General features: G+C 51.0%; 1 protein-coding gene across 11 annotated transcripts in view; it reads right to left on the reverse strand.

Annotated features, from left to right (window-relative positions):
- ANKMY1 (ankyrin repeat and MYND domain containing 1) overlaps positions 1-12,591 on the reverse strand; it is a 66,444-nt gene that overhangs the window by 24,308 nt on the left and 29,545 nt on the right. For 7 of the 11 annotated variants that reach the window (XM_077155624.1, XM_077155625.1, XM_077155626.1 and 4 more), the window contains one exon: positions 12,199-12,364. In XM_077155624.1, the coding sequence (XP_077011739.1) occupies positions 12,199-12,364 (166 nt within the window). The other 4 variants (XM_077155619.1, XM_077155622.1, XM_077155620.1 and 1 more) reach the window with 2 other exon arrangements.

Below are 12,591 nucleotides of genomic sequence, written 5' to 3' on the forward strand. Positions count from 1 at the left end.
CAGGGGGCCAGAAACGCCTCCTCTGGCAGTCGCTAGAGACCTGGCCCCCAAAACTTGAAGAGTGCTTTGAAAACCTCCTCTGGCAGTCGCTAGAGACCTGGTGCTCCCCAACAGCCAGCACCAATAATCTGCGCCTTGGTGCTGGGGGCCACGCAGCCACGCTGGGGGCCAGGGAGACAACAGCTGGGGGGGGCAGGAGGGGCAGCCAGCGGAGGGGCCGGCTGAGCTACCCACCCCCAGGCTGTACCAGGCTGGGGAACCCGGGGACCCTGGGGTGCAGTGACTGCAGCAGGAAGGACTCTCTAGCTGACACTTAACTGTCCCTGCACCCCAACTCCCCTCCATCTTTCTAGAAGCGGGGGTGGGGGTGTGGGGTGGGGGTGGGGTTCAAACACACAAGTCAGCGTGAATCGGGGAGCCCTGGGGCTTTGGGTGAGGCCCAGCAGACACTCCCACCCCCAGGAGAGCCCAGGCCGTGGCAGCCCCTTCACAGGAAGCCCCTGTGCTGGAAGGGCCTCGGGTCACAGAAGTTTGATTTAGTGGAACTTCCCAGAAAGACGCCATTTCAAGAAACGCATCATGCTCTAGGACACCTATTACTTGAATTCACAGACAGTTCAAGTCTCTCATATTTTCATTTAAAATTGGCATTGCGCAATATAGATATGCACAGTAAAATCCATGCTGATACTTTAAATTTAAGGTTTTCTTTATCTACAGTGGTATTAAATACAAGTTAAAAACCGAAGTAAGGGCGGGCCGCGGTGGCTCAGGGGCGGGCCGCGGTGGCTCAGCGGGCAAAGTGCTTGCCTGCTATGCCGAAGGACCTCGGTTCGATTCCCGGCCCCAGCCCATGTAACAAAAACGGAGAAACAGAATACAATAAAACAAGAAAATGTTTAAAAATGTTTCCCTTTCTTCCTTCCTTCCTTCCTTCTATCCTTCCTTCCTTCTCTCTGTCTTTCCTTTAAAAAAAAAAAAAAAAAAAAAACCGAAGTAAGTCAGGAGGGAGAGGGAGAAAGAAGTAAAAAGCTTTGTGGCTCACCTCATTAACGGCACCTGGGACCTGCCTTTCGACCAGGGCCACAGCTTTACTTTGGACTGAGCACTCAAGTGAGGCAGCACCCCCTACGCGGGCTCAGGGGTGGCAGCCGGCAGGGATGCAGGAAGGTGCCTGCCTGGAGGCGGGGGCCTGCGGGCCCAGGGGCCAGCCCAGGGGAGGGCAGAACAGCAGCAGGGCCAAGCAAAGGAAGGGCCAGGGGGCTTCCGCTGCACCCCAGGGGCAGGTCCCTGTGCTCCACCAGGACCCTAATGAGGCCAAATCAGAGCCCGGTTCCCTCCAGCAAGGCCCCCCGGCCTGGTCCCCAGCCTACCACTTCCTCCTCTCCATCTCAGGACATGGCAGTCACCGCTTGTCCCTCAGGGTGTCAGGCCCCAGGCTGGGCTAAGGCCCCACTCAGCAGCCCTCCAGTCCCTCCCACCCCACTGCCCAGGGAGACCCCCGACAAGGCCCTTTATCAGTGCGCCCCTCCCTGTCCCATGCTGTCCCCGCCCCACTTCGCTTTGTACATGTCAGTGACGGATACCCCCAGACACCAAGCCTGGGGGTGAGGGACAGCTCTGGGGAGCTTCAGGTCCTCCAGGGACGGCCGGGGCCCTCTCGGGAGAGTGGGGTGGAAAGGGAGCCCAGTGCTGCGTGCCAGGGAGTGAGAGGGCGCTGCCAGGGGGATACAGGGAAAACCTGGAGCACAGACTGTTCCAGAAACCAGGATAAAAACCAGGATGAGGCGAGTTGCGGGAAAGGGCCATGCAGGCTGGGGGGCATTCCCTTAGAAGGGCTCATGGACCCAGCAGCAGCTCCCCCGACCCCAATCCCCACTGGACTGCAGCCCACCGTCCCCCAGCACCCCCATGCCTCACTGTCTGGGGCTGCCCTCTCTGCTCGTGCAGGGGCTGCTTATAGCCACAGCACCAGGGCTCGGGGTGGGGGAGCTGGATGAACGAGCAAATGAATGAATGCTGCGACGACATCGAAGCCCAGAAGTGTCAGCCGAAAGCATCAGCTCGGCCTTAGGCCTCCCCATTTTCTGATACTTGGGACAGAGCCCCATAGAGGCAAGGGTGGGAGGGAGCATGGGTCCCCCGTGGGCAGGCCATGTTCCGTGGGGCGCTCTCCTGCAGGCAAGGGGGCCCCTGTCTTCCGGACCAGCCGTGGTGACCCTGGGGTGGACAGACGGAGCCACACGTGTCGAGGAGCCAGGGCACCCCAGGTCACTCCCCAGCTGTCCCACTCCTGGACCCTTCCCTGCCGTGCCCCAGCCCCCTGCCCACCTGCCTCCGGCATCCACTGAGCTTCCTGGGAACCGGGGACACCCTGGTGTAGCCAAGAAGCTTAGTGGCCATTTGTGAGACGAGCGAACGAAAAGGTCAGAACAGTGGGGAGGAGACCCCCACGGCCTCAGCACCGAAGCATTCCCCTGGCAAGTTCACACCCGCTGTCACCCCAGCGAGGGGCAGGAAGGGGCCAGCCTGGGCTCGGGGCGGCTCTGCTTTGCCTGAGACCCCCCAGCTGGTGTCACCAGCCGCCAAGAATGGGGGAAGCCCCCGAACAGGCCTAACCTGGCAGCGGGCCCGGCAGAACCCCCTTCAACGCTGCTCTTACAGCAAGAGGGGCTTCCTCGCAAGAGCCTCTGTGCCTGGGGGCCCGCAGTGGGGCACCCCAGACCTGCAGTGCCTCCGAGGTCCCCAGCTCCCGAGATGAGTGTCTGGGAGCCGAGCGCAGAAGACCTGGGACTGAGGCCACCACTCCACATGGCCGCTGCAGGCTCTCGTCCGTGAGGGGAGCAGTCTGTGTGCGCTGGGGGTGCAGTGGGGACTCGGTGCACCACCCTCCCTCTGCCCCCCGCTGGCCCCCAGGCCACATCTCTCCACCAGGCCCGGGGCTTGTGCCTGAGTCAGCCTGGGGGGGGGGGGGCTGGCCTTTGGCAGCTGGTGACAGAGGCTGGACCCCAACTCCGAGCCTCACTGCTGGTCGTGGGCCCCACAGCGCTGGAGCCAGGCCACGGGCCCTTCGTCCAAAGAGGCCAACCTTAGCGGGGACCATTGTCCCCGGTGAGAAAGCCTTTCCTGCAGCTCAGCCCCTCTACATGGCTTCAATTCCCACCGCCTGGCACGGCCACCAGCCGCGAGCACTCCAAGGCACCCTACCCTGCCACAGTGCTGGGCAGCTGTGCTCGAGGTGGGGGGCCAGGCCCTGCGCTGCTGTGAGTGCACTTGGCCGTCCCCTCCCCATCCATGTGGCTTTGCTGGGTGCTCCCCAGGCCAGGCCTGTGCCGGGAGCCAGGGTGCAGACAGAGCACCCAGCAGCTCTGGGACGGACACAGAGACCTATAAGGAGAGTGTTCTGGAACAGCCGAGGGCCCCCAAGAGAGGCCAACTGGGGAGAGTGGACTGGGTGCCCCGTCAGTGGGCTGGGTGGGTGGCCCTCAGCATTAGGGACTTTGAGAAGCTGCCCAGAGGCCTGGGCACGGGGGAACTGCTCAGCATCCTGGCCGGGCCGTGCCGCTCAGGGCGGCGGGCCAAGGACAGGCTTAGGAGGGCAGGGGAACGGGCGGGCACCAGGTGAGAGCTGCCCCCCACCTGACAGCCCCACTTACTTCTCCTGCTCCTCCAGCTCCAGGGCCCTGACCGGGGCAGCTCCCTTCTTCGTCAACCTGAAGCTGGGGCTCAGCTCCACTATGTGGGGAGAGACCAGGTCAGTGCACCCTGAAGGCCGGGCAGCCCTTCAGACTGGCCTCATCATGCCCTCCTGGGTCATGTCCGCAAAGCCCAGCCCAAGTCCTGCAAAATGGGGGGATCCTCCCAGTCCAAGTCCTGCAAGACCCACCCCAGTGAGCCGCTGCCTTGCGTGGGGCCCCTGCACCCCTCCATCCCCTACACATCAGCCACCAGCTCAGTGCCCCTTCGCCATGCCCTTGTGGCCACAGGCAGCGCCCAGCTCTCTCTGTCCCTGCCAGCTCATGGCACCCACTGCGGCTGGTGGGAGGATCCAAAGATGGGGTGGGGGGGTCTGCCCAGTGCCTGCCCGTGTCTCCTGCATCCCTCTGCCCTCCTCCCTTTCAATCTCCGGTCAGCACCCCCCCAAAAAAGGCCACCTCCCCTCAGCATCCCCCATCCATTAGTGGCAGGGACCCCCACCCCCATGAGCCCTCCTTCCCCAGGGCTGCGCCGTGGGACGACAGGGACCCGCCTCTGGGGCATGTGACGTGAAGTGGAGCTCCAAGGAGGACCGTGGGGCTGCACGCTGCACGACAGCGCTTCCGGGGGAAACATGTGGACATGAAAACACGGGTCTCCAGGTGTGCCGTGGGGGAGCCTGGGGGCTGTAGTTCTTGAGATCTAATTCACACACCCTATGGTTTGCCCATTTAAAGTGTATGATTTGATGGCTGTTATATCCATGGAATTCGACAACGCAATTTTAGAACAATTTCAAAGCCCCAGAGAAATCCTGCACCCCATAGCTACCAGCCTCCAGTTCCCCTCTGTGCCCCAGTGCTAGGCAGCCACCAATCTTTGGCTCCACGGTCTTGCTTGTTCTGAACACTTAATAAAAAGAAATCAAGCAATATGCCACCCTTTGTGGCCGGCTTTTCCCCGGGGTTTACTGCTTTTGCCATCCATCCGTATTGCAGCATCAGTTCTTCTCTTTTCCTGGGCAAATAACATTCCGTTGCATGGAAATACCACGTCTGCGGCTCCACCCACCAGCTGACGGGCTGGTTCCACCTTCGCGCTGTTAGGAAGGCGGCTTTGCACATTCAGACACACGTGTCTGTGGACATGTGCTCCCATTTCTCTTGTGTGTACACTCGGAGTGGAGCTGCTGGGTCACAAAGCAGCTGCGAGTTCACTTGTCCCCAGAACCGACGCACTGCTGCGAAGTGGCTGCTCTGCTGTCCATTCCCGCCAGCCATGAAGACCTGGGCTTTCCCACCCTGAAGTGCGTGCTGATTCCTGCCTGTGGGGCTCAGCTGGGGGCTCAGCAGGGCTTTGATTCGCATTTCCCTGATGGCTAATGGTATTGAGTATCTTTCCATGTGCTTATTGGACATTTGTGTATTTTCTTTGCAGAAATGTCTATTCTGAACCCCTGCCCATTTTTTAATTGGGTGATTTGTCTTGTTATTGGCTTGTATGAGCTTTTTACATATTCTAGAAGCAAGTCTTTTGTCAGGTGCACCATTTGTAAAAACTTTCATCTATAATGTTATGGATTATTTTGTATTTCCTTGATGGTGTCCTTTGAGGCACAAAAGTTTTAATTTTGAGGGCATCCAATTTTTCTATTTTTTTCTCTGTTCATGCTTTTGGTGCTATAGCTAAGAATCCATTGCCAAATCTGAGGTCATGAACATTTACCACTACGTTTTCTTATAGGAGTTTTATGGTTTAAGTGCTTACATTTAGCTTTTTGATCCATTTTGAGTTAATTTTTGTATGTGGTGTGAGCTTAAGGTCCAAATTCATTCTTTTGTATGTGCACCCAATCGTCGTCGCACCATCTGTTGAATATCGCTCTTTCCCCATCAGGGGCTCGTATCATTTTCATGAAAATCAACTGACCACAGACACACGGACTAATTTCTGGACTCTCAGTCCTTCGTCACTGATGGATTTGTCTATCCTTAGGCCAGAAAGGAACAGCTGGGATTCTGGTAAGGATGGCACTGAAGCTGTACATCAGTTCTGGGGAGTACTGCCTTTTTAACACATTAATTTTCCAATATATGAATATGAGATGCTTCCCATTTATTTAGATCTTCCTTAACTTCTTCCAACGTTCTGTAGTTCCAGAATATGAGTTCTGCACTTCTTTTGTTAAATTTGTTGCTAAATATTTTATTTTTATGCTATTTGCAAATGGAATTGTTTTCTTAATTTTATTTTCGGATGGTTCATAGAAAATATATAGAAATACAATTTATTTTAATGTATTGATCTTGTATTATGAAGCTTGCTGAATGCATTTATTAATTTTAATAGTTTTAAGTGAATTCCTTACAATTTTTCTAAATACATCATATCACCTACAAATACAGTTCAACTTTTTCTTTTCCAATCTGGGTACGTTTTATTTCTTTTCCTTGCCTAATTGCTCTGTCTAGAAATTTCAGTCCAATAGTCAATGGAAGTGGGGAGAGTGGACTCCTTATCTTGTTCCCTGGTCTTGGGGGAAAGCATCCAGTTTTTCACAATTAAGTAAGACGTTGGCTGTGTGCTTTGCATAGATGCCTTTTATCAGTTTAAGGAAGTTCCCTTCTTTTCCTTTTCTGTGGGTTTTTTTTTTTCATGAAAAGGTGTTGGATTTTTTCAAGTGCGTCTTCTGCACCAACTGAAATAATCATGTGGTTTGCACTCTTCATTCTAAAATGGTGTATTATAATAATTGATCAATTTTCATATATTGAAGCACCTTTGCATTCCTGGGATTAATCCCACGCGAGATTAAAAGTGTTCTCTCCCCTTCATGTTTTTGGAAGTGCTTGATTCTTCTTAAATGTTTGGTAAAGTTTTCCAGTGAAGGCATCTGGCCCCGGGCTTTTCTTTGTTGGGATGGTTTTGATTATTAGTTATAGGTTATATCTCCTGTTATAGGTTTGTTCAGATTTTCTAGAATCTTTTGAGTATTTTTTAGTTGTTTGTATGTTTCCAGAAATTTTTATTTTCATCTAGGTGACCTAATTTGGAGGTGTACATTTATTCATAGTATTCTCTTAAATTTTTTTTTTAATTCCTTAGGGTTCATATTAATGTCCCCTCTTCCACATCTGATTGTAATACTTTCAGTCTTCTCTTCATTCTTCTTGGTTGGCCTAGCTAAAGTTTGTTGATTTTGTCACACTTTTTTTAAAGAACAAGCTTTCAGTTTCATTGATTCTATTATTTTCTCATACTCTATTTCATTAGGTTTCATTCTCATCTTTATTATTTCTTTCTTTCTGCTTACTTTAGGTACAATTTGCTCTTCTTTTACCAGTTTATCTATGTGGAAGATTAGAACATTGATTTGCGATCCCTCTTCTTTTTTAATATAGACTTGTCCCACTTAATTCTCTCTCTTGGCACTGGTTGAGCTGCATCCCAAAAGTTCGGGTGCGTTGTGTCTTCATTTTCATTCATCTCAAAGCTTTTTCTGAATCTACATTTTTTATTTCCTCTTTGGACCATTGTTTATTTAGAAATGTGTTGTTTACTTTCCACATATATGTGAGGTCCTCAAGTTTTCTATTATTCATATCTAATTTCATTCCATGATGCCTGTATTATTCCTATCCCTTTAAAGGTATTGTGATTTATTTCTGTCCCAGTTTTGGGTGGAGTGTTCTCTAAATAGCTTCCAGAAATAGTAGGCTATGGCTTCGTTCAAGTCTTCTTTTTCCTTCGTGATCTACTGCCTAATTTTCCTATCCATTATTGAAAGCAGAGTATTGAAGATTCTGTTATTTTGAATTATCTATTTCTCCCCTCTTTTCTGTCAGGTTTTGCTTCATGTATATTGGGGTCTATTGTTAGGTGTAACATATATTTATAATTATTATGCTGACAAAATGTCCTTTTCTATCTCTAGTAACATTTTCTGTTAAAGTCTGTTTTGTCTGATATTAGTACAACAGCTTCAACTTTTTAATCGTTACTGTTTGCATGATATATCTTTTTCCATCATTTTACTTTCAACCTTTATATCTTTGAACTTAAAGCATGTCTCCTGTAGAGACTATATAATTGAATCTTGTTTTATTAAAAATCCAGCCTGAGGGCCACGGTGGCTCAGCAGGTAAGAATGCTCGCCTTTCATGCCAGAGGACCCGGGTTCGATTCCTGGTGCCTGCCCATGTAAAAAAAAAATTAAAAATCCAGCCTGACAATCAATGGCTTTTGATTGGATTATTTGATCCCTTCACATTTGTTCTAGTTTGTTAGCCACCAGAATGCAATTCATCAGAAACGGAATGGCTTTTTAAAAGGGCAAATTTATTAATCTGCAAGTTTACAGTTCAAAGGCCATGAAAAGATCCAAATTAAAACAAGTCTATAAAAATGTCCAAATTAAGACACAAATTAAGTTCACTCGAGAAAGGCTGATGACATCCAGTGTTTCTCTCTCAACTGGAAAGGCATATGGCAAACATGGTGGTGTCTGCTAGCTTTCTCTCCGGGCTTCTGGTTTCATGAAGCTCCCCCGGGGGGTGTTTCCCTTCTTCATCTCCAAAGGTCTCTAGCTCTGTGGTCACTTGTGGCTCTCAAAGGGACTCTCTCTAAAATGTTTCCTCTTTTAAAGGATTCCAGTAAACTAATCAAGACCCACCTGGAATGCATGGACTCACATCTCCCTCTAATCAAAGGTTAATACCCACAACTGGGTGTGCCACAGCTCAATGGAGATAATCTAATCAAGTTTCCAACCTACAGTTCTGAATAGGGATTAACAGAAACAGCTCTCTCCACAGGATGGACCAAGATTAAAACATGGCTTTTCTAGGGTACATAATCTTTTCAAATTGGCACATTTAATGTTATTGACAAAACTGGATTTATATCTTCCATTTGCTGTTTTCTATATTCTCATTATATTTTGGTTCCTCTACTCCTCCTTTATTGCTTTCTTTTGCATTAATGTATATTTTAATGTAGCACTTTAATATTCTTTAACGATTTATTTCACCACATTTTTAAGTTATTTCCATCCATATGGAATAAATGTCATAAACCCAACACTACATTTTGGGTTTTTATATAATTGTGTGTCTTTTAAAGAAGGTGAAAATAGATAGGAGAATATATATGCACATATGTTTGGCTTTGGATATATTAACTTTCTTATTTATCATTTCTGAATCTTTTCATTTGTTCCTGGGGATTAAATTACCATCTGGAGCCATTTCGTTACCACAATGTGTATATGCTCCTACCTTTCTCTTTTGTGCTGTTATTGGCAAATACATCACATCTCTGTAAGTTACAGGCTCAACCATATATTACATTTCATATACTTTTTAAATCAGTTAAGAAATACACATTTATATTGTCTTTTATAATTACATCATTAACTTTATTGGAGCTCTTCATTTTTTCACATGGATTCGAATTACTGTCTGCAGTAACTTGCTTTCAGACTGAGGAACTTCTTTTAGTATTTCTTGAAATGCAAATCTACCAGCAACAAATTCGTTTTGGGGGAGTTTTGGAATGTCTTTATTTTCTCTTTTTTTTTTCTTAAAGACAGCTTTCCTGGATATAAGTTTCTTGCTTGACAAGTTTTCTCTTTGGGCACTTTGAATATTCAATCCCACTGCCTTCTGGCCTCCATAGCTACAAATGAAAAGTCAGCTATTAATATTATTAAAGCTTCTCTGTGACTAATGAACTGTTTTTCTCTGGTTGCTTTTAAGATTTTCTCTTTATCTCTGGCTTTCAGTAATTTATCTATGGCATAAATTGCTCAGCATCTGATCCAATTAAATTCAGGCAGGGTTGTTTTCCAGGCCAGGCTTTGAGGTTGGTGCTGACCCAGGAGGGCTGCCCTTAGCTATCTCTTTCCATGGTTCTCTCTGGCAAACTAGCTGGTATGTGGTTTGTCTTGTGCCAGTGTTGTTTTTGAGATAGCCCTTACACATGAACTTCAGCACACTGTCTTACAAATAAAGTCAAAGTTCTTTCCAGGGCAGCTTCTGAGATCTGTTCCCTTATCGGCTGCCTCTTTCCCTTGCAAAATTCTGAGCCACTTCTCTGGGCTGGGGGCGGGTGGGAGCACCTCTGCACCTGGGCCCCAGGATTCTCCATTTCACAAGTGGGGCTAGTGGTGAGTATGGGCAGATGCACAGACTCACTATTCTCTCCAATTTAATAGATTTTCTTAAATAAATGTTTCTTCATTTGATGTATGCCATTAGGGTAATTTTCAGAGACTCTAGATGATTGATTATTTAGAGTTTTTGCTGAGGAATGGATTCACAGAGCTCCTCAGGCTGTCACCCCAGTTGTGGAAATTCCTGGGTATTGTTCTGTGTTTCCAATACTGTGTTTCACAATACTGCTTTTGCAAATGCTAGGCAAGACCCCTTCCCCATGACTAGCCCTTCACGGATATTCCCACACAGCAATCCCACTGACTGATCCTACATCCACCTCCAGCAATTACAGCACTGCATGACCACAGGGCGTTTACCTTCTCATCCCACCCAAAGACCCTCTAACTGCTCTCCCCAGGGGGCCCTAGTCTGACATCAGACCCCTCCATGCTGGTGCCTGGATAAATTCCTTCTCATGTGATTAGTTTGGCTCTGAGCCTTCTTTAAATCTAACAGCAGACATTTTAAGAAAACATTAAAAAATATGTATTTCCATCATTTTCACAAGAAAACATATGGTCTCTGCTCGACTCTGTAAGAGAATCTGCTGGGTTCTTGGTGAGTGTGAGGACTTAGGAGTGTGTGTGTGTTGGTGTGTGGGCGTGAACGTGCCAGTGGGTATGAAGGTGAACGGGGGTAGGTATGGATGTGTGTGGGGGGGGCATGTGTGCAGGTGGCTGTGTTGGGGGAGGTGATGTGGCATGAGGGGGGTCTGTGTGGGGAGGGAAAAGGGTGGGTGAAGGTTTGCAGGAGGTGGGGGGATAGGTTTGGGGGTAAGTGTATGTATGTGGGTGGGTGGTGGGTATGTAGGTGCAAGGGTAGATGTGTGTGGGTGGGTGGGGCTTTTTAGGGGGTGTTGGTAGGGGTGTGGATTGTGGGTGAGGAGGGGGTTTTGTGGAAGTCGATGTTTGGGGGGGTATGTAGGAGAGTCCTTACATGCATGTGTGCCTGGGATGGTGGTGGGTGGGAGATGCGAGTGCTTGTGGGCAGGTGTATGAGTGGTGATTGTGAGTGGGTGGCCGAGTGGGTCTGTGTGTGTGAGGTTGTGCAGGGGGCGATTACATGGGCATGGGGGGGCGTAGAGGCTGGTGTGTGTGCAAATGGGTGTAAGTGGATGGCGGGCTGTGATACATGTGTGGTCGGTGTTGGGAGGTGAGTATGGGGGTGGGTGGTGTGTGATGGGAGGGGAGGGATGACAGGTCAGTGTACTTATGGGGCACGCGGTGTGGGTGAGGGGATGGCCGGGGTTGGTGTGCAGGGTGAGTCCCACCAGGACTAGAAAGGGGAGCTGAGGGGGCCCTGCCCAGGGGGTTGTGTTCTGCACAGGTGTCTTGGTGGCCCTGCCGTGGGAGTCACAGATGGCAGCAGACCACCTGCCTTTGGGAGGCCAACGACCCAGGGAGCATGCTCGAGGGGCCCGGCATCCCTCACGGACGCAGGCATGGGAGCAAGGGGCTCCCTTCAATTTTTTGGGCCAAATTCCTATCCCAGCCTGAAACCTCAAGCCCAGACCCCAGCAGGAGGTTTTCTGCACAGGGGGTCAGGGCCAGCCCTCGGGATGGCTGTCTGCCATGCTAGCCAGACTGAGGCCCAAGGCCTTGCCCAGGAGTCACAAGCTGGCTGCTGGTCATACACCCAAGGGGACCAGCTCTGCCCTGAGGTCCTTCCACTCGGGCCAGGGACGCTGTCCTGGGACCCGCAGCCCACCAGACGGCACAGCCGAGTCCAGGGCTGAGCAGGCATCCCTGCCACTGGGTGGCATACAGAAAGCCTGCTGCTGCCGACAGGGGTAGGTGGCTGCAGGGAAGCTAACGCCGGGCACTCACGGAGTTCCTGGATGGAGCTCCTGAACCCTCAGGCTGGGCCCTGGTCCTGCGTCCCAGCCCCTCTCTCCACCCCAGGACCCTCTCCACACCCTCTCTTACACCTCTTCTTGGAGGACAGGAGCCCAAAGGATGAGGTGGGCCCCGCAGGAGGAAAGGATTCTGGACCCAGGTGGGAACATGGAGCCAGGACACCCAGTGGCTTCTAGGAGGCTGAAATCCCAAGTGGGCAACTCAGCAGAGCAAAGGACACCTGCTCCGCTCTGGGTGCTTAAGGCGACGTGCAGGGCCCTGGGCAGCAGCCGGAACCAGACCCGCCTCCCAGCACCCAAGCTACTGAACCCTCCACGCCCACACCTGCATCCGCGCGCCACTCCACGCCCATGCCCGTGCCTGCACCGGTGCGCCACTCTCACGCCCGTGCCTATGCCCCACGCCTACGCCCGCACCCCGCAGCCACTCACCTCTTTTGCTCAGGCACAGCACCTGGGGATCCCACTGGCTTTCCTTGGTGAAGACGGCACGGCGCAGCTGACAGCCCATGTACTCCAGGAGCCTCTTCCGGGCCAGGAGCGTCTCCCGCTCGGACGGCATGAGAGCATGGAAGGGGCAGTGGGCGATCTTCCGGTCCTGCAGCACCGGGGGTTACCGCCAGTAACCGCGGCGACCCAGGAGGCAAGGAGGACCCGGCCCCGCCAGCTGGGGTGACGCTAGTAAATGGGGCCTGGGACAGAGCGGCTGTGAGGGCACTCTAAGAGGATGCTAAACGCCTCCCGGCACAGCGAGCTCCTCTCCTAGGACGCACTCGGCGCCACGTTTCTCATTCCAAGAAGGCTCAGCTCAGAGCCCTGTTAAGC

Source organism: Tamandua tetradactyla, chromosome 3 (assembly GCF_023851605.1).
Source record: "Tamandua tetradactyla isolate mTamTet1 chromosome 3, mTamTet1.pri, whole genome shotgun sequence".
NCBI lineage: Eukaryota > Metazoa > Chordata > Mammalia > Pilosa > Myrmecophagidae > Tamandua > Tamandua tetradactyla.